The following is a 27,878-nucleotide window of genomic DNA, read 5'->3' as shown; positions in this document are numbered from 1 at the left end:
AAAGGTTGAATGAGGTAGTATCATCGGTTTACGTGGCCTTGCGTCCAATCGGGTTCAGCGGCCTTGGCTAGAGCGAGAGAAAACGGGCCCCTTGTATCCTCTCTCTCTCTCTCTCTCTCTCTCTCTCTCTCTCTCTCTCTCTCTCTCTCTCTCTCTCTCTCTCTCTCTCTCTCTCTCTCTCTCTCTCTCTCTCTCTCTCCTGTTGTCGCCTGTTCTGATACCACTCTCATTCAAAAGTTGTCTCCCCGTGACATGGTGAGAGATCTGAGGTATAGAAGTAAGGCTCTCGGGAGAGGTGGCAGAATCAGACACAGTGAAATAATTCGCTACCATCCTCCATCATTGGTGACACAGTGACGTAGAGCATATGTTTACTCCTGCCCACAAGCAGCTCTTCCTCTTTGCAATGCAATAAACCAGAAGTCTCTAGATGTCATGGTTACCAAAATATCACAGGTTGAATGAGGTAGTGTCATCGGTTTACGTGGCCTTGCGTCCGATCGGGTTCAGCAGCCTTGGCTAGAGCGCGAGAAAATGGGCCCCTTGTATCCTCTCTCTCTCTCTCTCTCTCTCTCTCTCTCTCTCTCTCTCTCTCTCTCTCTCTCTCTCTCTCTCTCTCTCTCTCTCTCTCTCTCTCTCTCTCTCTCCTGTTCTCATACCACTCTCATTCAAAGGTTGTCTCCCCGTAACATGGTGAGAGACCCAAGGTATAGAAGTAAGGCCGAGAGGTGGCCAAATCAGACACAATGAAATCACTGGTGATCGCTCCTACCATTTATCGTTGGTGACACAGTGACGTAGAGCATATGTTTACTCCTGATGAGTGTTGCCAGCTCAAAAGCAAAGAAAACGAGAAGAAAATAACCAAAATATAGCCGTAAAAAGCCTAAACGTCTATCGACATGCCCCGTGCCTTGCGTGATGAACGTCTATCGGTGTCACGAGTTTTGCGGGTTAAATTGTTATTTTGAGCAATATAGTTAATTTATATCTTGCATAAAATAAATATTGTATTTATATTGTATTTATTATATTGTATTTATATATATATCTTATATTAAATCTATATTTGGTTGGTACTTAAAGCATTTTATTTTTTTTTCTTTTGGCAGGGGATAAATTCATATCACAAGAACAAATTAATTGTATTTCCATTAATTTCTATGGGAAAAATTGATTTGATATACAATTTTTTTTATATACAACAATCGTCACAGAACGAATTAAAATCGTATGTCGAGATACCACTGTACTATAATAAGACCCAGATTGGAATATGCAGGAGTAGTGTGGACCCCTCATAAAATGAAACACATAAGGAAGTTGGAGAGACTACAAAAAAATGGCTACAAGAATGGTTCCAGAATTTGAATGGATGACATATGAGGACAGACTAAAGGCTTTGGATCTACCAACCCTGGAACAGAGAAGGGAGAGAGGAGATCTGATACAAGTTTATATATTGATTAACAGAATGGATCAAGTGGATAATGAGAAACTGATCCTGAGAGAAGAATATGACATTGAAAGCACAAGATCGCATAGTAAAAAACTGAGGAAGGGAAGAAGTCTGAGAGATGTTAAAAAATATAGTTTCCCACAAAGATGTGTTGAGACTTGGAACAGTTTGAGTGTAGATATGGAGACGGGGCCACACGAGCGTAAAGCCCAGGCCCTGTAAAACTACAACTAGGTAAATACACACACACACACATCTTATATCTTTTTTCAAGCTCACTGACCACACCACTGCTGCATAGTGTGTGTATTTACAACTATGCAGCAGTGGTTTGGTCAATGAGCTTGAAAAAAGATATAAGATTAAAACAGATCCAGAAGAAAGCTACAAGGATGGTGCTGAAACTAAAAGACTTGAAATAAGAGGAAAGGCTGAAGGAAATGGGACTGCCAACCTTACAAGATAAAAAAGAACAAGGAGACCTAATAACAATGTATAAAATAGCATATGGCATTGAAGAGATAGACAAGGAAGACTTACAGAAGTGCATGAAACTTACCTTCGGTCAGTTGAAATGTGCTTCTGGTTTTACGAGGCAAGCCACGTCAGCTAGAGGGGTGCTTTCACGTGAGATAATGCCGCATTGCTCCACACAGTCAGAATTTGAAGCATACAAGCACCCACATGAATGTGTATGTTACAGTAAGAAGAAATCCTGTCGTAAAGAAAGCCAGATGAAATAGCAAATACCGCTGCCTGACGAAGGGGGGCGAGGAGGGCATGTGAAAGCACCCCTCTAGCAGACGTGGCTTGTCTCGTAAAACCAGAAGCACATTTCAACTGACCGAAGGTAAGTCTCATGCACTTCCGTAATTTTACTTCGGCAAGCCACAATGTCTGCTAGGGGGCGCAACACATGAGATTTTAAAGCCATGTGGGTGTTGTACTGAACCTTCTAATAAACCTTCCCATCGCTTGAAAGCATGAAAATAAAAGTCCCATGTCAAGTAGCTTACACCTTCATTAAAGAAACAAAAACTTAGTGTAACATGTATGTAAGTCACCAATACATACTGAACTTACACAGAACCAAGAACTGCTTGTTGGAATGCATCAGATTCCTGAATGATGTGCTTTTTGTAGTGACGTGCAAAAGCAGTCTCCTGTGTCCAGCTGGCCTTGGCCATGATGGTAGAAATGGGCACTGCTAAGGCTTTGGCCTTTGAAGTGGATGCTGGGCGCACACTGCCTGCCATGAACTTTGTGGTGTCATTCCCACAAATGCCTAACATAACCTTTTGCCACCTTGCCACAGTGTCCTTGGACACAAACTTATGAGGCCTGATGCAGCTTATGAGAAGTTTGCCATGGCCATTACCAAAATTATGGAAGTGCATGAGACTTACCTTTAGTCAGTTGAAATGTGCTTCTGGTTTTACGAGGCAAGCCACATCTGCTAGAGGGGTGCTTTCACATGAGATAACGCCGCGTTGCTCCACACAGTCAGAATTTGAAGCGTACAAGCACCCACATGAATATCAATGTTATAGTAAGAAGAAATCCTGTCGTAAAGGAAGCCAGATGAAATAGCAAATACCGCTGCCTTACGAAGGGGGACGAGGAGGGCATGTGAAAGCACCCCTCTAGCAGACGTGGCTTGCCTCGTAAAACCAGAAGCACATTTCAACTGACCGAAGGTAAGTCTTATGCACTTCCGTAATTTTACTTCGGCAAGCCACAATGTCTGCTAAGGGGTGCAACACATGAGATTTTAAAGCCATGTGGGTGTTGTACTGAACCTTCCTATCACTTGAAAGCATGAAAATAAAAGTCCCATGTCAAGTAGCTTACACCTTCATTAAAGAAACTAAAATTTAGTGTGACATATATGTAAGTCACCAATACATACTGAACTTACATAGAACCAAGAACTGTCTGTTGGAAAGCATCAGATTCCTGAATGATGTGCTTGTTGTAGTGCTGTGCAAAAGTGGTCTCCTGTGTTCAGCCGGCCTTGGCCATGATTGTTGAAATGGGCACTGCTAAGGCTTTGGCCTTGGAGGTGGATGCTGGGCGCCCGCTGCCTACCGTGAACTTTGTGGTGTCAATCCCACAAATGCCCAACATAACCTTTAGCCACTGTGCCACAGTGTCCTTGGACACAAACTTATGAGGCCTGATGCAGCTTATGAGAAGTTTGCCGTAGTCATTACCAAAATCCTTCCTTAGTTTGTCAGTGTATTCAATATACTTTGTCTGAGTCGTGACAACGCACAATCTCGCATCCTGTGAGTAAGCATGAAACCGTACCAGTTGAACATTGAATTTAGGTCTACACTGTTTGATATTATCACCTAAATGGACTGAAACGGAGGCCTCACCAAAATCAATTCCATCCCTCAATAGTAAATGTAAGGTCTGCACCCTGGCAGCTTGAGTCAGCGCCATCAACATCACCAACTTGAGTGTTAAGTCTTTAAGGGAGAGGCTGTGTTAAGGGTCCATGTACCTAAGTTTCTGTAATACTGGCCGTACATCCCAGGTTTCAGCATACCTGGGTTTGGGCGGTCTCAAGTTAAAGATCCCACGCAGAAACCTGCAGACTAATGGATGGTTGCCTACTCTGCAGCCGTCCACCACAATGCCAAGGGCTGAGAGTGCTCCCCTTGCCGTGTTGACGGACTCGTAACCAACCCCTCTGTGAAAGGTCTCAGACAGAAAGTTAATTATGTCTGTTACAAAGGGATTAAAGAGATTGACGTTCTTTCCATGACAAAAGTTTGTCCACCTGTTGATGTGGGGATGGTACTGTTTCTCGGTCCCTGGTTTCCAGGAGGCCAAAATTATGTATGTATCCTCTTCCGATATGCCTTGTTCTCGCAGCTGTCTCCGGAGAGCTGACAAACCATCAGTTCTGTGTGCCTCAGGATTGGATGCACCTCCGCTGATGAAGGGTGCACAAGGACCCTCTCCCAGTATCTGATGACACGAGGATTGTCGACCAGCAACCAAAGAAGGGTGCCCCACCAAGGTTGTGATACCCAAAGGGACACTACCATCCAACCGGTCGCTTCCTCTTCCTGCAGCTTCTGAAGGCATCTAGGGATCAGAGAGAAGGGAGGAAAAAAGTAAACCAGCTGAAAATGCCCCCAATTCAGCATAAGAGCATCAACATGTTCCGCCTCAGGGTCCTGCCTCCAAGAGCAGAAACGGTTCAACTGTTTGTTTAGGCGAGAGGCAAATAAGTCAATACAAGGTGTACTGAAGATGGGGCACAACTACTGAAAAATTTCGACGTTAAGCTGCCATTCGTGCCTGTCATTAAAGGTACGTGACGCTGCTTCGGCTGAAGTGTTCAGCCGACCAGGAATAAGAGCTGCAGTAATCCACGCAGAGTTCCTGATGCACCAAACCCAAATGTCCAAGGCAATGTCATTACAAACAGGGGACTTAATACCCCCTATTTCATTAACATAATTAGTAACCGTAGTGTTATCACACAAAACTTTAATATGTTGCCCTCTAAGATGGTGAGTAAAGGATCGCAGCGCAAACAAGATAGCCTTGAGTTCCAGCGCATTAATGTGCAGAGTACTCTCCTCATCCGACCACCTGCTGTTGGTAGTAATTTCATTGACACATCCTCCCCAAACCAAGATCGATGCGTCAGTAAAGAGGGCAATTGCAGGCGCTGGTCTAAAAATTTTCCTGTCCTGAGAGTCAAGTTCATTGATCCAACAATGCAACTCCGTCCTAATCTCATCTGGGATAGCCATCCATTTATCAAAGTTGCCATTCACATGTTCTAATGCCTTAATCTTAGCCCTTTCAATCTTCCTGTAATGCAAATTTCCAAATTCCACTGCTGGGATGGCAGCAACCAGCAGTCCAATAACCCTTACTACTTCTCTGATTTTTGCTCTCTTTTTCTGAATCAGAAGCGAGCAGTGCTGTAAAATTTTTTCCTTCCTACGTTCTGATAGAGTAACTGTTATGTGCACTGAGCCTATTGCCTAGGTACTCAATACGTGTAGTGGGAACTAAAACCGATTTTTCCTGATTAATGCAAAATCCCACTTTCTGAAGCAAATGAAGGATGTCCTGTATACAGTCATAGCACCCTGCCACAGAATTACTGCACATAAGTGAATCATCAATAAAACTAGTGATATTGTGTCCCATCATTCTAAGCTTGGAATAAATGGGTTTCATAAGTTTAGTGAAGAGGCACGGGCCCTCAGCGACACCATTAGCAAAGCAAGTGAATTGATCAATTTTACCTGACCATTTGAAGCATAAATACTTTTGTTGTTCTTCTGCAATTTCACCGAATAGTAAGCATGGCGGAGATCAATGGAGGCCATGTAGTCACCTTGACTAATGAGACTGAGAGCTTGATCAAAATTTTCCATCTTAAAATGTTTGTATGGAATGTGTTTATTCAATTTTTCTAAGTTAATTACTATTCTGAATTCCCCATTCTTTTTTTCCCTTAAGAAAATGGGGGAGAGAATTTGCTGATCCTGTTTTTGAGTAAGCCTAATGACTTTAAGGATAAGTAACTTTTGAATTTCATGATCAATGATGTCATGCTCCGCTTTGCTAAAATTGTATACAATGTCATCTGAAAACAAATGGGCAATCTGAGACTCATCAATATCAAGATGGCAGTGTTCCACAATGTCGAGAATATAAGGGTCATGTGTAAGTTTGCACCATTCATCTAGAAAATATTGAAGCTGACCTGCCTCAAACTGTGGCCCCACCTGGATTAGTGCCGGGGATTGCTGTGTCTCCAGCCCCTCGAGTTTTTTGACATCGAGGCTGGACGTGGAGTGGTGTGCTGGCTATCTCCCTTCGGGCTGCCTCTGCGTTGTCCATAGGGATGATACCTCGACGAGGAGCCGCGAAAAGGAGTCCTCCCAAAGAAACCACGAGGTCTAACCCCACCAGGTTGCCTAGAGCCAAAGGTCCAAAACAGGTGGTGCTTCTTGGAGGAAAACTTGCTGAGAAGTTTTTCTGCTTCTTCGATTTGTTTGGCATATTGTGAGGTATCATCACCAAACAACAGCTGGGTCATGAGTATCTTGGAAGAACACAAATGAGCATACTTTTGATTAATTTCTCTCTTAATGATGTGTCGTCGAGTCAAGTTATTCCTGAAGTTGGTGTTGCCGAGCAGTGCCAGGGCCCCATTGAGCCTGGCGACCTCCTGCGCCACCACAGTGTGTTCTTCATCATTTGCAACACGGTCCAGGATAGTCAGAGACTTCACCACAATAGAAGCTGCCTTAACAAAGTCTTTGCTAACCTCCTTCAGGCAAAAGTCTGATTTCCTAGCCTTAGAGTTCAAGGCATCCAAGACCTGCACATTGCATTCAACAGGGGAAAGCACCTGGCAATTACTAGGTCGTTTGGTGATGTCATCATTCAATATATGTTTGTAATCCTCTGCCCACATGCCATTAGTGAACAGATGGTTAACCATACCTGCCACGTCCTTGTCCACATCCTCGGAGACATCGTCAGTAGGGCCAAAGGATTTAGCATCCTGAAGTAACACACTACCTGACTGGGCCTCCTAAACCAGTTCCCCTTCCTCATCGCTAACAGCTGGGTCAGACCTGAAACCAGAAAAGCTCCCGGTTGAGCCCTGAGGCCCTGGAGGCGGGACATTAGAGGATACAGGGTGAGCCGTGTCTGCCGCCGTGCCGAACCGTGAACCGTGGGGAGGTGAGTCAGCCCCCAAAACTGAGCCGGCTCCTGCTGCCCGTCTCTCCCTTTTAAGCAAAGCCATATCATGCCTAAGTTCGGCAATAGCATCCATAACAACAGTCTATGGGTCATCATTATCTTTGTGATGTGTAGGGGTAGAAGCAGGAGTAGACTGGTTCCTGCCTCCCTCCCGCTCGTTGAAGTGGCCAGCCTTATCTCCTCACTCCGATCTCTCACGATGGACAGAAGGAGTCCTGGACCTCGACAGAGTCCTGCCATGCCCAGATGATCGTCTAGGGACAGCAGAAGAATGAGAAGCATGGCGTTTCTTGCCTTCATTCACGCCAGAGTGACGATGATCATCCGAGGACATTGTCAACACAGCCGAATCAGCTGGCGTGGTGACAGCATAAGCAGCAGCTGATTGCTTACCAACAGGGCACGTGTATCCCGCTCCACTAGCAGGGATAACGGGAAAAGGCAAGGAAAACACGTGAAGGGAAGTCGTTGCACCTTCCGCTCCTATCACGGATCACGGACAGGTGACAGACCCGCTCCTATCTCGGATCATGGGTCAGCAGGAGTGAATCAGAACCACTTCCAACTTGTGTGAAAGCTATGTAGCAACTGACTGTGTGGAGCAACGCAGCGTTATCTCATGTGTTGCGTCCCCTAGCAGACATTGTGGCTTGCTGAAGTAAAACTGGTGCTAGTGACAGAAGAAGCTGGAAGGACAAGAGGACATGTAAAGATTAGGATGAGGCAGTGTGTGAAGGATATTGGATAATGCAGTTTTTCACATAGAACGGTGGAAAAGTGGAATGCAATGAGTGATGAAGTTGTTACAGCACATAAGGTGCATCACTTTAAGGAAAAATTGGATAAATATAGACATGTAGACAGGACACTATGATTCCTCTTCAAACCCTGTACAGTTCATCTAGGTAAATACGCTCCTGCATGCACACATTCTCTCTCTCTCTCTCTCTCTCTCTCTCTCTCTCATTGAATGATATCAGTTTGTGTTTTAGTCTTCCATTTATGTGGTGACTTTGGACAGACTGTGCCATCTCTCTCTCTCTCTCTCTCTCTCTCTCTCTCTCTCTCTCTCTCTCTCTCTCTCTCTCTCTCATTGAGTGATATCAGTCTGTGTTTTAGTCTTCCATTTATGTGGTGACTTTGGACAGACTGTGCCATTAAGTTTAAACAAGAGCATGACTGTGGCTCAGCTTCCGGAAAACAAGGCCAAGAATCGCTTCAAAAACAACCACCCTTGTAAGTTTTATTTATTAGTCTGTTGAATACTTTTCTACATTTCTGAACTCTCTATGATTTCATGTTCAAGAGCAGCTTCAGAATTTTTACCTATTTGTCAATCAATAGATAACCATAATAGATATTTCCATGTCACAAATGCTGTATCTTTACCTGTTGTGAATTATTTTGTTAAATTTATTGTTGATGTAGGTATTACTCAGATAAGGTATGATACTATGGTAAATATTTGTTGATGTTCATTTCATTAACTTCACATCATAGCATATCAAATAAAACACTGGACTGTAAATTGTATTTCTGTCAAAATTTAGAAAGGATATAATAAATATCCTCAGTAATACTAATGTTTGTCAAACAGATGATGATACTCGGGTAGTTCTTACCTGTATTCACGGGGTTTCCAACTCTGACTACATTAATGCCAACCATGTACAGGTGAGTTCACACTCTTTCCCTTAGAGCACTTAATTTTCCTTAGTTATTCTCAAAGTTTTAAGAATCCACACTCTACTATTTATTTACTGATAAAATGAGACACACCTTAACATTTCCATATTATTATCTGTGCTTTATTTGCCATTATGCATCCATACTAGACACATCCACTAATAAGCATCAGACCCAACAATATATACAGGGTGATTTACGAGTTTCTCCGGAAAATTTAACAACTGCAAGTTTACACAATTCTAAGCAGAAATTACTCTATAAGTATAGGTGTTTTCTGCAATGGGCCGCCGTGGTACAGTGGATCCGTGCGTGCTTTGGGATCCGAGGGGTCTCCAAGCGCACGGGTTCGAATCCTGTCTTGATCTTGATCTTGATGGTACAGGTGACGCAGAATTTCTTCTGGGTCAGGCCTTTGTATCGGCAGCTCCTGTAGGGAACAAAAAGAACACCAGACAACAAAGAGGGCAATCACCATCTTTCACACCACTAGTTCCTGCATCTGGCACGCCACATTCTCTCCAGGAACTCTTTCACAGCCTCAATCATCCTTTCATTCGTCTCCCCACACAGTCCCAGCAGCAACACCATCCATTCCCTTCCTGTCATCTCCACTCTGTCATGCCCCAGCTCCCTCAGCACCACTTGCATCATCTCATGCCTGTCTCTGGCATACTTCACACACTCCACCACCACATGTTCCACTGTCTCATCCTCTCCCAAGTCACACATCTGGCACACTTTGCTGCAGGACTCTGACCATCTATAATTCCTTGCATTCACATCCATGCACTGTGCCCTAGCTCGGAAGAGAAGATCACCACCCAGGCTTCCGTCATACCACTTTTCATACATTGGGGCCTCTTTCTCTCTATACCATACCAAGGTACTCTTTTGCTCCATCCTATTTCTCCAGTCATCCAGTCCCACACCTTTCACTACTCTGTCTATCTCACTCTTCCACTTCCTTACATCCCATTCTCTACCTTCTCCATTTCTAACAATCATACTCCAGTCTCTCTCTAAATGTCTTCCTTCTACCTGTTGAAAAACCCAACTACTTACTAACCCACTCTTTGCTACCAGCCTGACACACCTCTTCCCCCACTTGCTACTCCTGACATTCCACAGAAACACTTTTCTCACTATCCTTGCATCATTCATTCGTTCTAACCTAGCCTTATACTTTAGGGTCGCTTTCACATATCTCTCTCTAAAAGTGCTCCAACCCATATCACCCCTAAGGGCCTCTACTGCTGCATATCTAGGTGCATTAAGTGCCATTCTTGCAACTCTATTCTGCCCTATTTCTAACTTATCTAGTTCACTCTCATTCCAAGCAATCACATCCATACCATACATGATGCTCGGAACAGCCACGCTCTTCCAAACTTCTCGCAGCACGTCATATTTACTCGCCCTCATCCTTGCTGCACTTCCTAGACGACCTACCCACTGATTTGCCATACTTATCTTCTCATTCTTAATCTTTACACAGCCATCCGGACTCATCCACATCCCCAGATACTTATATTCATCTGTCTGCTGCACCTCATTCACTCCTAATCTCCACACATGGTTCCTCTCATCCTCTGACCTATGCACAACCATTACCTTACTCTTTTCACTACTAAATCTCACTCCAAAATCTCTTCCATACCCATCTACTACATCAAGCATACTCTGTAGCTCTTCTGCCGACTCACTCATGACTACAACATCATCTGCATACAAGAGCACACCTATCTTATCATTTCCCACATTTACACCTGCATTCATTCTCCTCATTCTAGCAGCCAATTCTTCTGTATATAAGCTAAAGAGGGTTGGTGATAATATGCAACCCTGCCTAACTCCTCTTTCACTCTTCACCCAGTCTGTCTCTATATCCCTAGTTTATACTTAGCTCTTGTATCCACATACATACTTCTCACTATGTTAACTATCTTTGCACTTAACCCAATTTTTCTAACACCCTACCTAGCATTTCTCTGTTTACCCTATCATATGCTTTCTCTATGTCTAGGAAACCTAAGTATAGTTTGCTACCATCCCTTTTCTTTCTCTCAATCAATTCATTCACTACAAACAGATTGTCTTCTGCTCTCCTGTCCACTCGGAATCCATTTTGCTCTTCGCCTAACACTCCAACTCTCTCAATCCATTTGCACAATCTCTCATTCAACACCGCACTGAACACTTTGCCTACTGTGTTAACTAACGCAATCGGCCTGTAGTTCCTCAACTCATTCTTACTCTTATATCCTCCCTTATGCAACAAGGTCACCCTGCATTCATTCCACATTCTCGGCACTCTCTCCTCCTCCCACACCTGGTTGAACAACTCAGTCATCCTATCAATCACTACTTCTCCTCCATTTTTGTACATTTCATACGGTATCTCATCCGGCCCTGCTGCCTTCCCATTCTTCTGCTTCTTCACACATTTCTCCACCTCCTCCCTGCTGATCCTTTCATTCAACTCATCTGCATCCTTTCTCTCCAGTGACACATGTCCTTCATCCACATCAAAGACCTCACTTACACCTCCAATCTCTTCCCAAAACTCTTTTATTGCCCTTCTCATTTCTTCCTTATCAGTCACCACTGCCCCATTCACCTTCAGGCTCTCCACATTCTCACTGTTAGGCATCCCTCACCCCTCAGGAATCTATACCATTCTCGCCCACCTTCCATACCTTTCTCTCTAAGGGACTGAATCACACTTCTCTCACTTGTAACTTTAGCATTCATTATCTTTCGCTTCGTCATTCGCTGCTGACTCACATACGCTGCCCATGCATTCAGGTACTCCTTTCAGCTTCCTCACTCTCATGTCTCCTCTTTCTTAACTGTCTGCACACCCTATTCAGTCTCTTCCTTTCCTTCCTAGCATCCCTGATCTCATTATTCCACCACGGCCTACATGCATGCTTTCTGGCACTTGTTCTTGCATACCCTATCTGGCTTACTGCTGCATTCTCACATTTTCTACAAATCTATCATTCAGTTCATCCACGTCGCTTAGACTTTCATCCTCCCAGCTCCTCTCACTCAAGTCCACCTGGAAATTCTCCCATCCTACATCTCTCAATCTCCACTTTTTCCTCTTGGCCTTGGCATTTGTTCCATCTCTTCCATTCAACTTGCACTCTAACACCAGCATGTTATGGTCTGAGACTATGTCAATCATCCCATCTTCATCAATCCACATGCGGTCAACAACTTCACGCATTCTCCCATTCACTAGCATGTAGTCAATCGCAGACTCCTGGTTCCTCCCACACCAAGTCACTCGTCCTTCAGCCAGGGTCTCATTGAGATTCTCCAAACTCACCTCATTCACAAGCTCATCCAGCATCTCACCGTTCCTGTTCATTTGTTCACCTAACATACCTATGTGGGCATTCATGTCTCCCATAACAATCACTCTCTCTCCAGCATACTCTCTTGCAATCTTTTTCAAAACACTATATTTTCTGCCATTCTCCCTAACTGCTCTGTCGCCTTCCACTGTCATATACACTACCACTACGACTATCCTCTCAGCTCTGCCACTTTCACTCCTGCACTCCACTCGAACAGCTAGCACGTCCTCACTCTCAGCACTGTCTCCTATGTCCAGCTCTTCCACTCTCAGGTTCCTCACCTTTTTGTGGAGCAAGGCTACGCCTCCTCCTAACTTATCCTGTTTTCTACGCCCTTTCCCTATCATGACAAACTCATTTCCTTCCATATGCACCACGTCCCGCAGGTGAGTCTCCGTGATACCTACCACATCCAAGCTCCATTCATTCAGCTCCTTGCATAAATCCTCAAACTTGCCAGTGCCCCATCACATTCACACACCCAATCCTCATGCATCCTGACGCCCTGTGGGTACCTCCTCTTCCTTTTACATTTACCCACTCTCCTCCCGCAGGTTCCCTTTCTCTCGGTAACCTGCTCTCTTTCACGCTTCTGTCCTCCTCTCTCATACAAACACCTGCCCCTTCTCTCTGGATTCTATCCTATTCCCTGCTGCCTTCCTCCCAACGCTGAGCCCACTCCACCAAGTTCCAGGCCACCCACACCTTTCCAATAGTGGACATGTGTACGCCATCCTGTGTCCACACCTGCCTCCAGTCCATCCTCTCCCACAGCTGCATCCCATCACATTTCCAGTCTTCCAGTCTTTCTACTACCTTTCCATTCACCCATCTCCTCTCCCGGCCAAAGACCTGACCCTCCTTGTCCCTCCTCTTAGGGATACACATCACCAGGGGCCTCCTGTGTGTTTTACGCTCCACCACTCTGACTATCTCCTCCATCACTCTCACTGTCTCTCGTCCTCCTATATCCTCCAGCCCGTTTCCTCCTCCCTCTACCACCACCAGGTCTTCAGGCTCCATCTGGTGAAGGGAGCTCATCACCGCCTCACGGATCCGAATATTGGCCCCTGGTCTGCTTTTGTCCATCACTCTATACCCACCTTTCGACAGGAGCAATCAGGCTATCTTTCCTAACTTTGCTCCCTGTCTTCAGCCATAGGCTTGCCATCCTGGATATTGAAATAGGAGGTACCCTTAATAAGTATCCCCTTTAGCCCATAAAATTCCCGTGTGGGAGGAATTTTAGATTTCAATCTAGACGGGAGGACAGCCACCTGCAAGCGGCTGGCTCCTGCCACCCCGTCGCGACCTTGAAACCACTTGGTTGCCAAGTTGCTGATTTCTCTTAATTTTTACTAGCATTCTTTCAGTCTTAATTAAAGTTTTTTTTTTTAATTATCATCAGGTGTGTTGCATTGTTATTCTCGTGTGTGACAGGGATTGTGTTGAAATATTCTTGAAGGACGTATTCAGTGCGGCGAGACATCTGTGCTAGGCTAGGCTACACTTGCAATGCCACACTACTGATCACACCAGTAAATGTTCAACAATATTCTTCTGTATTAGACTTTTTTTCCACACCACCTATGAGGTAAAAGTTAAGGTGCATATCCATCATAATGCCATCGTGCAATGTTTATATCCGTCAATAATACTTTAGGTGTCCGCAAAGCCTATTCCATGAAAAAGTGGCATAGTTCCCTAGAACAATTGATCACATAGTTGGTGATAATTAAGAAAAAAAAAAAAAACTTAAATTGAGACTGAAAGAATGCTAGTAAAAATTAAGAGAAATCAGCAACTTGGCAACTAAGTGGTTTCAAGGTCGCGAGGGGGTGGCGGGATCCAGCCGCTTGCAGGTGGTTGTCCTCCCTCCCGTCTGGATTGAAATCTAAAATTCCACCCACTTGTTAACCATTGTAGAAAACACCTATACTTATAGAGTATTTTCTACTTAGAATTGTGTAAACTTGCGTAGTTAAATTTTCCGGAGAAATTCGTGAATCACCCTGTATATATATATATATATATATATATATATATATATATATATATATATATATATATATATATATATATATATATATATATATATATATATATATATATATATATATATATATATATATATATATATATATATATATATATATATATATATATATATATATATATATATATATATATATATATATATATATATATATATATATATATATATATATATATATATATATATATATATATATATATATATATATATATACATACACACACACACACACACACACACACACACACATATATATATATATATATATATATATATATATATATATATATATATATATATATATATATATATATACACAGTAAGTCCTCGTTGTACAGTACTTATGCCTTCCTGAAAACCTTACCGCATACTGAACCCATTATAACATGTAATAATAGGGAATGCGTTCCAGCACGTCAAAAGTCACCCCTACAGGAATGATAATACATGAAAATAATCATAAAAATAAGAAAAAAATAGAAAAAAAGTAAAGTATTGCACAAAAGAAATAAACAGAAAATGTTTTTATTTACCTTTCAAGTTTCAATCGCCATGTATTCTATCAGATGATGTCCTTCCCGAGACTAAGGGACAGTAGGGATTTCAGCCCTTACTCATCTTTCGCTGAGTGGGCAGACGAGGACAAGACGTCGTTGTCTGGACTGTTGGAAGCAAATATAGAAGGGCTAGCTGTAGCAGTGTCAGCACGTTTCAGTGGTTTGAAGAAAGAGGATATTGAGGAAGGGCCAGCTGCAGCAGGATCGGCAGGTGTGATAGGGACGGCATGTCTGACTGGTTTGAAGAACGACACGAGTAAATTGAGGACTGTTTAGTTTTTCTTGTTTTTTCATCATAGATTTCTTGATAAATCTTGGCACTTTTCTCTACGTCATGACCCACTTTGCTACTCCTGGCAGGATTTGGGTCACGTTCCTTCAGGGTGTCCAGAGCTTTTTTTGATACCACCGAGACATTCTCTAAGAGTTTTGATTTCCAGGCCACGCACAAGTTGTTCTTCCTTGTCTTCTTTTTCTGCCTCCTGTGATGCCTTGTCTAGCTCTATAAGTTCATCATTTGAGAGAGATTCAGCATGGCTTTCCAAAAGATCTTTAACATCCTCATCATCAACTGCATCGAATCTAGCCCTATGGCACAGATTTAATATGTCATTTCTGGTCGCACCAATGTCGTCTTCAGCGAAGCCTGGGAAGTCATGCGCGCATTCTGGCCATACTTTATTCCACACCAAGTTCATGGTAGACGTTTCCACTTCCTCCCAAGATGACTTGATGTTATCTAAGGCATGCTTGATGTTATATGACTTCCCATTCTCTGATAGTGTGCTTGCCAGGCCCATCTGTGCCCTTTATCAGTTGCTGCATGGTTTGCCGCTGGTAGTAGGCTGTTAGTGTTTGCCATAATTATTATGAATATGTTTGTACTTACAATAGACCCTTTAATATTCCATTTATTCATGTTATTAGTAATGCATGTAAGTAATATGTAATGCAGTTAAAAAAAAAAGGGGGGGAGGGGAAGAGATAACAGACTCCAAGGGTGGTCAAGTTAAGTCAGTACTGTGAGTGGCGGGAGGTGTGGCATGGATGACGTCATCATCCCTATTCCCCCACGCTGGGCCCTCTCGGATGACATGAGCGGATATTGCATCTGTGAATTTTTCTTACCGTATATCGAATCGAGGGTAATAATTTCCAAATACTGTAACTGTGAATTTACCGCATAAATAACTACCGTATAACAAGGACTTACTGTATATATATATATATATATATATATATATATATATATATATATATATATATATATATATATATATATATATATATATATATATACAGTGGAGACTCAATACTCGAACTTAATTCTTTCCAAATGGCTATTTGATTATCAAAAAGTTTGACTATTGATACCTGTAAATCAGGTAATTCGTTCTAATCTTATAAAAAACCAAGTTTATAAAAATTTCAATATATTATTTTAAAATTTTGATTTGTACATACCATAAGTGAAGGCTGGTGATGGATAACTTAGGAGAAAAGAAAGGTGGGGAGGAGGAGGGAAATCACTGAATGATGAGTCACCATCCATCTTTATAAAGTTCCTCCCTGGTGTGATTCCTGTGAATCCACTACTGGAGGGCTGTGGCTCATTATAACATTTGCACTCTCACCATATTCCTTATTTTCATCATTAATAAGCCTGCTGTCATCTTAAATTTCTAAATGAAAAAAATAACGACAACGCAGAAAAACTTTGTTTTTCTCAAGACTGGAGCAGGACTAAGGATGCACACCGACATCGGTATACTGATATTATTGTAATACCAGTATTACTGGTATTACTAGTAGTATGGTATCAGAACGGTACTGTGGCAGCTGTGGGAAGTGAGATGGCAGCTTTGTATACAACCAAATGTACGGCCATTTGATTACCAGATATTTTCACCACTAATAAGCCTATGGTGTTAATGTAAGTTTATAAGTGAAAAACTACAGATAGAATGCAGGAGAATGTTATTCAGATGACTGTGGCAGCACAAGTCACAACTGGCGAGGGGGAAGGGGATGCCAGGGAGCCTTTTTTACAAACCATGGGTGTGGACATTGGACTATAAGGTATTTTTCGAGTATTAAATTGAACTTTTGTGTTCGAGTATTGAAAAGTTTCAGTATTGAGTCTTCACTGTATATATATATATATATATATATATATATATATATATATATATATATATATATATATATACAGTAAGTCCTCATAACATAACATAACATAACATAAATAATAGGATAACAAAGGGCCACCAGGGCCCATCTAGGTTATCCTGTATCAGTCGCACAGCGACCTCGTCATCAGTACTTAAAGATACACTTACAAGTACACAATACATTATATACTAATTCTAAATATTTGGCCCATTAACAGGGGTAAGTCCTGCAGCGAAATCCTCTACAATTTGTGGTCCCCATACATGGGGATCATGTCTTGTTTAACTATAGTAAATTTCTTATAAAAACTATCATGCAGCGCTATACATAATTATAAATCTAATAAATTTAAGTGCTTATCTAATCTGTTTTTAAACATTGTCAAACTAGTGCTATTTACAACCGTCTCTGGCAATGCATTCTAGAAGTCTACCACCCTATGACTAAAGAAATATTTTCTTATATCTAACCTGCAGCCTTGCTTTCTAATCTTCCTGCCATGATTTCTAGTCCTACTTCCTTCCTCTAAGGTAAAGAAAGATCTCACATCTATGTAGTTTGTATCTGAGAACATTTTAAATAACTCTATCATATCCCTCTTATACATCTCCTCTCAAATGAAAACATGTTTAATTCCTTTAATCTATCTCTATACTCCAGGCGCTTCAAAGCTGGTATCATCCTAGTTGCTCTTCTCTGAACTGCTTCTAACATGTTGATATCCTGCCTATAGTGGGGTGACCAGGCCTGTATGCAATACTCTAAATGGGGCCTAACATAGGAATTTTATAAGCTACGCACCACTTCCTTACTTTTATAACTAACATTTCTATTTATAAAACCCAGGATCCTATTTGCCCTATTTCTTGCTTCTAAACATTGCTTTGAAAATTTCATAGTCCTGTCTATCACTACTCCTAAATCCTTTCCTTCCTCTACTGCCTCTAGCCAACATCCCTCCATCTCGTAGTTAAAGTTTGTGTTGTCTTTACCTAAATGCATAACCTGACACTTTTTAGAATTAAACTCCATCTGCCACCTGTCTGCCCATGCTATCAGCCTGTCCAGGTCTCGTTGTATTCTGTAATTGTCCTTTTCACCCTGTACTGCGCATGCTATCTTAGTATCATCTGCAAACTTTGATATTTTGCTACTAATTCCTATATCTAAATCGTTAATGTACACCAAGAAAAGAAGAGGTCCTAGCACTGATCCTTGGGGTACCCCACTAACCACTTCCTTCCACTCAGACATTGCCCCATTTAATACTACTCTCTGTTTCCTATCAGAAAGCCATTCACTAATCCAATCAACTAACCTACCCCTATCCCATGTAGTCTCAATTTGTACACTAGCCTCCTATGCGGTACCTTATCAAACGCCTTGCTAAAATCTAGATATATAACATCTATGCTATTTCCATCATCTAACTCCTTGGTAATATATTCTAAGATATCGAGCAAATTTGTAAGACAGGACCTCCCTGATCTAAAGCCATGTTGGGTATCTCTAATTAATCTATTCTCATTTAAATGCTCCCAAATACTACCCTTAATGATTTTCTCTAGTATCTTACATACTATACTAGTTAAACTGATCGGTCTATAATTATTCGCATCATCCTTCCTACCTTTTTTAAATATTGGAGTAACATTAGCTAACTTCCAGTCCTGTGGTATCTCAGCAAACCTAAGTGATCTTTCAAAGATTAACTTAAGTGCTTCAGAAATACTGTCTACACCCTCCTAAGTACTCTGGCATGTAGCTCATCAGGACCACTAGCTTTCCTATCGTCTAGTTCAAGAATAAATTTCCTAATAATTCCTGGTTTTATATCAATATTTTCTAAAGCTCTTAAACTACTCGTCGCACTGTTTGTAACAGGATTTCCTATTCTTTCCCTAGTAAATACTGAAGAAAATTGTTCATTCAATAATTCTACTATGTCTTCATTTTGATCCACTACTACACCATCTTTTCTGAGTGGTCTAATCCTATCCTTATTTCTTTTATCACTGACCTTGTAATAACTATATAATTTTTTGGGATCTTTACTCCCAGCTCTAGCTAGTTTTATCTCTGCCTGCCTTTTACTTTTTTTTATAACCTTACTCAAATCATCTCTGACCTGTCTGTACCTAATCAAATCTACATCTTCCCCACTTTTCTGCAACTCTCTGTATGCCCTCTTCTTCTCTCTGATCTGGCTACCTATCTCATGAGTCCACCATAATGGCTTCCTGTTGTCCTCGTTATACGGTAGTTCTATATCTGGTAAATTCACAGTTACAGTATTTGGAAATTACTACCCTCGATTCGATATACGGTAAGAAAATTTCAAAGATACGGTATCCGCTCATGTCATCCGAGAGGGCCCAGCGCGGGGGAGCAGGGGTGATAACGTCATCCACGCCACACCTCTCTGCTACTCGCAGTACTGACTTTAACTTGACCACCCTTGGAGCCTGTTATCTGTTTTCTTTTAACTGCAATACATATTACTGACATGCATTATTAATTACATGAATAAATGGAATATTAAAGGGTCTATTGTAAGCACAAATATATTCATAATAATCATGGCAAACATTTAAAGCCTATTGCCAGCGGCGAACCATGCAGCAACTGATAAAGGGCACAGATGGGCCTGGCAAACCCACTATCAAAGAATGGTGGAAGTCATATAACATCAAGTACGCCTTAGATAACACCAAGTCATCTTGGGACGAAGTGAAGAAGTCTACCATGAACTTGGCGTGGAACAAAGTATGGCCAGAATGTGCGCATGACTTGCCAAGCTTCGCTGAAGATGACAAAGTAAATATGTGCCATAGGGCTGGCTTCGATGAAGTTGATGATGATGATGTTCAAGATTTTTTTGGAAAGCCATGGTGAACCTCTCTCAAATGATGAACTTATTGAGCTAGACAAGACATCACAGGAGGCAGAAAAAGAAGGAGACGAAGAACTTGTGCGTGGCCTGGACATCAAAACTCTTAGAAAATGTCTCGGTGGTATTGAAAAAGCTCTGGAAACCCTGAAGGAATGTGACCTAAATCCTGCTAGGAGTAACAAAGTGGCTCATGACGTAGAGAAAAGCGCCAAGATATATCAAGAAATCTGATGAAAAAAGAGAAACCAAACAATCTTCCATCTACTCGTTCTTCAGGCCAGTCAGACATGCCGTCCCTGTCACACCTGCCAACCCTGCTACAGCTGGTCCTTCCACATCCGCTGCCGACGGTTCTACAGCTGGCCCTTCCTCCATATCCTCTTTCTTCAAACCAGTGAAACGTGCCGACCCTGCTACAGCTGGCCCTTCCACATCTGCTTCTGACAGTGCAGACGATGACGTATCCTCGTCTGCCCACTCAGCGAAAGATGAGTATAAGGGCTGAAATCCCTACTATCCCTTAGCTTCGGGAGGGACATTATCTGGTAGAATACATGGCGAGTGAAATTTTCTGTTATTTCTTTTGCGCAGTACTTTACATTTTTTTTTATATGACTATTTTCATGTATTTTAATTTCTGTAGGGGTGACTTTTGACGTGCTGGAACGCATTCCTTATTATTACATGTTATAATGGGTTCGGTATATGGTAATTTCGATTTACGGTAAGGTTTTCAGGAACACATATGTACCGTATAACGAGGACTTACTATATATATATATATATATATATATATATATATATATATATATATATATATATATATATATATATATATATATATATATATATATATATATATATATATATATATATATATATATATATATATATATATATATATATATATATATATATATATATATATATATATATATATATATATATATATATATATATATATATATATATATATATATATATATATATACACGATGGCGGAGGTGGTCGCTGAGCTCCAGAGCAATCATCTATAATTCTACAGTTACCATTGCCTAAGAGTAACCAAGGTGGGAAAGGAGCTGGTAATGTTTGTCCCGTCTCCATATAGTCATGTTAACTGTTGATTAGCAAAATAATGTCCAGTGAAGGTAAATATAAACTGTAGCCTGCGTTTGAGCCATCAGCTGGTTTGTTTACGTCTGCGCAACATGGCGGCCGTGAACTGGAAAGAGGAATCAGACTTCACAGGGTTTCAAGGAATAATGGAAAAGAGCGCTTATGTGAAGAAAATTCTGGAGTTAGAAGGTAAAATTGAAAAACTGTTTGAAAAGTATGAGGGCCTGGAAACGAGTTATGACAATGTTAAGAAAGACTGTGCCGATATGAAGAAGGAAAATGCAGCACTGAAAGAGGAAGTTAAGCTAATTAAAGTGAATTGCGAAAATGTGGAGAATCTCTAGGAAAAGTGATGGAGAAGCAGGCTGAATGGAAAAAAAGTCAGGAAGTGGAAAGAAAGGAGGTAAATTACAAAGTTGCAAGTCTGGAAAAGGAAATCAAAGAGTCAGGGGAGAAAACTTTGGGCCTTGCTGAAATTATAGATCAACAGATCATAGAAGAGAAGATAGCTGAGAAAGTGGTGAAGGTTATTAAGTCAAATGAGACATTGGTGAGGGAAACTGTAGACAAAAGAGATGTGTGGTGATATTTGGTGTGGAGGAGGATAAGACACCGAGTAAAATGGAGAGAGAGAAAACATAAAAAGGTGATAAATAATATCATTAATGTGGTGCAGGAGGAGGAAAAGACCTAGTACAAGAAATAGAGGACTTCCATAGAATTGGAAAGTTCACAAGAGAAGGTATGAGGCCAATAAGAATCAAACTTAAGTCACAAAAGGATGTAGATGAATTGGTGGAGAAGTCATGGAGGCTAGCCCAGCAGGAAACAACAAGGAAGATTTGGTTGAGAAGAGATCTCGGTGAAAAGGAAAGAGAAATGTTAAATGAGTTGAGAAAGGAGGCTTTGAAAAAAATGAAGAGAGGACAGAAGAGGAGAAGAAAGAGTTTTTCTGGAGAATCTTGGATATGAGACTGAGGAAGTGGTTCATAACCCAGAAAAGTACAGCAAGAAAGGACTAAAGAAACTTACATATGAGCGAAATGTAATGTATTCCAACATAAATGGAGTGATATCGGGATTTTAGAACTCAACGATTACTTGAGGGACAAGAACCCAGATATTGTGGGTCTTACTGAAACAAAACTGAGAGAGGAGAAGACCTGATGATGGTTGGAGAAGGAAATATAATGTTTGGAAAAGAAATAGAGTAGGTAAGATGGGAGGAGGAGTGATGTTGCTGGTTAAAAAGATATAAAGGTGGATCAAGTGAAAAAGGTATGGGAAAGGCAGAAGTGCTAAAGATCAGAGCAGAAACTAATGAAGGAAAAAGAGGCACTACATAGTGGTGTACGTACCACCTAAGACAAATGCATGGTCAGTACAGGAATATGAAGAAATGATAAGTGATACAGGAACATGTCTGGAAGAAATGTTGGGTGGCTGTGAACGAACTATAATGATGGGAGATTTTAATTGTAAAGAGGTGTGTTGGGAGGACTGGTCAATGGAAGGATCAGAGACAACATGGGGAAATACACTATTGACACTGGCAATGGAAAATGTGTTAACTCAGTGGGTCAAAGAAGATACTAGGTTTGGAGGAGAGGGAGCATCGTCAAGACTGGACTTGGTCTTTAGTACAGAGCCAATGGTCATTGAGGAGATGAGGGTGGAGTGCCCTTTAGCAAAGAGTGATCATGCAGTTTTGGAGTTCAAGGTGATAGACGAAGAGAAATCTAGAAGAAATGAAGAATATAAAGTGGGAAGATGGAATTATGCCAAGACAGATTTTGGAAACCTAAAGAAATTCTTTCAAGAGACAAATTGGATGAAATTCAAGAGTGCTAAGGGAGCAAATGAAAAGTGGAAGGAATTTATAAAAATATACAAAGAAGGTGAGAAAAATTTGTACCAATAAGACAACATAGAGAAGTTGGAAAGCAGGACTGGTTTAACGATAGATGTGAAAAGGCTAGAACAAGAAAAGAGGATGCATGGAAGAGGTGGAGAAGGAAAAGACGGATTAAGCAGTGGGAAAGTTACAAAAGAGCAAGAAATGAATATGTGTTGATTAGAAGAGAAGAAAGAAAGAAACAAGAAAAGGATATAATTGATAAATGTAAAGACCAACCAAGGCTTTTTTACAGACATGTGAACAACAACATCAAAAATAGAGAAAGTATTGAAAGTTTAGAAGTAAATGGAGTATGCAGTGAAGATCCCAGGAAATGGCAGAGGCTATGAATGGATGCTTTCGGAAGGTATTCACAAAGGAGACTGCTTTTGACAAACCACTGGTAATGGAACAGAAAGGGATTATGAAGGAGTTTCAAGTAACGGTGGAGGAGATCAAGAACATGATGGGGAGTTTAGAAGTGAGAAAAGCTGTGGGACCTGATGGGGTATCAGGATGGATTTTAAGAGAATGCAGGGAGCAATTGGCAGAAAAAGTTTGTGAAGTAATTGATGCCTCATTAAGGGAAGGTGTAGTGCCCCAAGACTGGAAAAGAGCTAACATTGTCCCAATCTATAAATCAGGTAACAAGAGAGACCCATTGAACTATAGACCAGTGTCACTTACAAGTGTGGTAGCTAAGATGTGTGAGAGGGTGGTGAAGACTAGATGGACAGACTTCTTGGAGAAAAATGACATACTTTGTGAGTGTCAATTTGGTTTTAGGAAAGGGCGTTCATGCACGACAAACCTGATATGTTACTATTCGAGGGTGATAGATGTAATACAGGAAAGAGATGGTTGGGCTGATGGAATATATCTGGATTTAAAAAAGGCCTTTGATAAGGTACCACACCAGAGACTGATCTGGAAACTTGAAATGGTAGGAGGAGTGCATGGCAGTTTACTAAAATGGATGGAAGACTTTTGGTAGGAAGAGAAATGAGAACAATAATTAAGGACAGACCATCAGAATGGGGATTGGTGGAGAGTGGAGTTCCACAGGGATCAGTGTTGGCACCAGTAATGTTCGCAGTCTACATAAATGACATGGTGGATGGGGTGTCCAGTTATGTGAGCCTATTTGCAGACGATGCAAAATTGTTAAGAAAAGTGAGATGTGACAAAGATTGCGAACTACTCCAGGAAGACTTGGACAGAATATGGAAATGGAGCTGTACATGGCAAATGGAGTTCAACACGACAAAATGCAAGAAAATAGAGTTTGGCAAGAGTGAAAGAAGAATCAGGAGTATGTACAAGATAGGAAATGAAGACATAAAACCAGTCATGAAGAAAAAGACCTTGGGGTGACAATTACCAATGACCTATCGCCAGAGAGACATATAAACAAAATAATTGGAGAAGTATTGAACTTATTGAGGAACATAAGAGTGGCGTTCGTATATCTAGATGAAGAAATGATGAAGAAAATAATTACTGCAATGATAAGACCGAGGCTTGAATATGCAACAATACAGTGGGCTCCGAACTTAAAGAAACACATAAGGAAACTAGAGAAAGTACAGAGGGCTGCAACGAAAATGGTGCCTGACTTAAGAGATTTGACTTATGAAGACAGACTGAAAAGAATGCAACTTCCAACCCTGGAAAACAGAAGAGAAAGGGGAGACCTGATAGCAATATACAGAGTGATGATTGGCATGGAAAAATGGATAGGGAAGATCTGTGTATGTGGAATGGAAGAATGTCGAGAGGGCATGGGAAAAAACTAAAATGGCCACTTATAGGAGAGATGTGAAAAATATAGCTTCCTCATAGAAGGGTGGAAGCATGGAATAGTTTAGACGTGGAAGTGGTCAACGCAAGGAATATTCATGATTTTAAGAAAAAGCTGGACATTAATAGATATGGAGACGGGACAACACGAGCATAGCTCTTTTCCCGTATGTTACAATTAGGTAAATACAATTAGGTAAATACATACATACATACATACAGATAGTTCTTGCTTTATGCATGTTCAGATTATGCAATTTAGAAATAACACATATGCCAATTATTTAGAATAACATGATGTCAAAATGCTTTGCTGGTATGGCAAATCTTGAGAATCACAAGATTTTGTGAGATGATTGTTTGGGCCATGGTACAATAACGAGAAAAAAGTCATTGTACCATGGTTTGGGCCACTATATCTCAACTTATCGTGAAATCCGAGTTATCGGGGTCTGAGTTGTGGAGGTTCAACAGTATTTCAATCCTGTGTTTGTTCTTAGGTAATCATATTTTCAAAGATGTATTCTTTTGTCCTCTTCTTCTTTGTCATAAGTAAAGCTACATATTCATATATGTCAGGTATCTCAGAAGATGGTGGAGAGATCATAGAATGTTTATGAGGATTTGTTTTAGATATACTAGATCCCTCTGCCAATAGTCCCTTTAGTGTCATTACATAGAGTGCAGTACAGAGATTTGAAGAATTAAGTTTGCAGACTAAAATAATTCTTTTGTGACAGGGATATGGAAACATGCGATACATTGCTGCTCAGGGCCCAAAGGATGCCCAAGTGTCCACCATTGCTGATTTTTTGAGGATGGTAGTGGAGCAAAACATCACTGTCATCATTATGGTGGCCAACTTTGTGGAGAAAGGCAAGGTGTGTTGAAGACTATTTCATTCTAAAGTTCTATGGTCACTCACTTCTTATTTTGCTTGAACCACTTACCTTAAGCAAGCAGAGAAGCTTCAGAATTCTTATTAGAAGTTGATTTATTTCCTTTCTCTTTGCATTTTATTTATTTTTTTTTTTTGCCAGTAAGTTTTTAAGAAAAATTTTCCTTTATCCAATACCAAGATTAATATATCTTATACAACCATCAAAAATTTGTTATCTAACCAGTCATTAGGTCTTATTAAAAATCATGACTGCCACTTCCATGTTTTTTTGTTCTTTTTTAATTCTTATTTGACGATAAAGACATGACATAGTGTTGAATTTGGTTACAAGAAATAACTTTTGCAACTTTTTATGCAATCTAACTGCTGATGTTTTTTTTTCTCCTTTCATCTCTAAATTGGTCATATTTTGAAGTAATTTCTTTGTGTACATGAAGAAATATCCATTGTTTATATGTACCTACTTAAGATCCTTCAGATCTTCAGCCAAAATTTTTTTTCAAAAGTATTGTAAATCTCTTATGAACTTCGATTCTGTCTTACCACATTCATCTTAAAGGATTCCTTTGGAGGAAGATCTAAGCAACATTTTTTTTTCTCTCTAATCCACATAATCACCTTCCAGAGGTGTAAGAAAAATTCTCCCCTCCTGCTTAAAGTATTGAGATAAGAAGGATGGAGAGATTCCTTGATTTTTCTAAATATATTCCTACATAAGAACATAAGAAAAGAGGGAAGCTGCAAAAGGCCGCCAGGCCTATACAAGGCAGTCCTATACATGATGTTTTCTCACCCAAACATGAGCAATTCTTATCTTAACATAATTTTTTTTATTCCAAACTATGTACTCCTACAGTAATCATGATAGACCCTGTCAGTCTCATGTGACACATTATTATGTCCTATTACAACACATTTTTTAATGATGTCTATCAGTGTATAGAAAGAACACTTTATTACCAATTCTTGTTTATTTTTTCTAGTGACTGAGCACTTATTTATGTTGAACTTCAGAAAAGTCCCTAATGTTATCTAATTTAATTTATTGTATTAGTTCAAGGTTAAGTAAGTAAATGTGTAATGACTGAACACGTACCTATGTAAACCTCAAGAAATATTGATTGATTATAAGATCATTGTAACTTGCCTTGGTAAGTGTGTGATGATCAGGCTGCTGTCCAACTATGCATTGTCATGCGTGACTTAAGGTGCGTTGATACCAAAGCCAGATTTCATCTGGAGTTGGGGATAGGATGTTACTGTGGACAATATCACCAGAACAGCAACCCCTCACAAAGTATAACATTTAATTTAGGTCGTTTATCAAAGAGCTGACAAGAGTAAATGACAAATCCATTTATAAGTATGCGTGGAACAATAAACCTTCTCAAAAAAGGCAACATATAATCTGGTTCAATTTCAAAATCTTATACATATTAGCTCTGTAATGAACAGTTCCCCTAAAAAAACAAGTGACATGAACTAAAATGGGACGCATGGGCATACACGATTATGCATAATTGGCAGCACAGCCTAGGAGGAAGCCTGATCATTGCACACTTTTTTATGCAGAAGAGGAAACTGGCCAAGGGCAATAAAGAAAGGGAAAAAAAAAATTCCACTGGGTTGCCAGTTTCCTTAAAGATCATAATAGTTATCCAGGGACAACTGTCTTGAAACCTCCGTCTTAAAATTTGTCAAGTTGTAGGAAGATGGAAATACAGAAGCAGGCAGGGAGTTTCAGAGTTTACCAGAGAAAGGTATGAATGATTAACTCTTGCATTAGAGAGTTGGACAGAATAGGGGTGAGAAGAAAAAAAAAGCCTTGTGCAGCAAGGCATATAGTTCACAAGATCAGTTGAGCAGTTAGCATGAAAACAGCAATAAAAGATAGCAAGAGATGCAACATTCCAGCAGTGAGAAAGAGGCTGAAGATAGTCAGTCAGAGGAGAGGAGTTGAGATGAAAAGCTTTTGATTCCACCCTATCTAACAAAACTGTGTGAGTGGAACCCTCAAACATGCAAAGAATACTCCATACAATGATGAATAAGGCTCTTGTACAGAGTTAAAAGTTGGAGGGGTAAGAAAACCTGGCGGAGACGCCTCATAACACCTAACTTCATAGAAACTGCTTGTTATTATACATACTACTACCCATAATTATTAATTACTGCTTAAACCCCCATTCCCACAGCAAACTTACACCATGTCTGAC

At 40.6% G+C, this 27,878-nt stretch overlaps 1 protein-coding gene across 1 annotated transcript in view; it reads left to right on the top strand.

Moving 5' to 3' along the window:
• LOC123519891 (receptor-type tyrosine-protein phosphatase epsilon-like) overlaps window positions 1-27,878 on the top strand; it is a 443,234-nt gene that overhangs the window by 309,540 nt on the left and 105,816 nt on the right. The window contains exons 17-19 of the mRNA XM_045281528.1: window positions 8,362-8,449; window positions 8,811-8,887; window positions 25,502-25,642. Coding sequence (XP_045137463.1) covers window positions 8,362-8,449; window positions 8,811-8,887; window positions 25,502-25,642 — 306 coding nt within the window. The remainder of the gene's footprint in view (window positions 1-8,361; window positions 8,450-8,810; window positions 8,888-25,501; window positions 25,643-27,878) is intronic.

Source organism: Portunus trituberculatus, chromosome 46, assembly GCF_017591435.1.
Source record: "Portunus trituberculatus isolate SZX2019 chromosome 46, ASM1759143v1, whole genome shotgun sequence".
In the NCBI taxonomy this organism is placed as follows: domain Eukaryota; kingdom Metazoa; phylum Arthropoda; class Malacostraca; order Decapoda; family Portunidae; genus Portunus; species Portunus trituberculatus.
The sequence above is the reverse complement of the archived record's forward strand: the minus strand, read 5'-3'. Positions and strand labels throughout refer to the sequence as shown.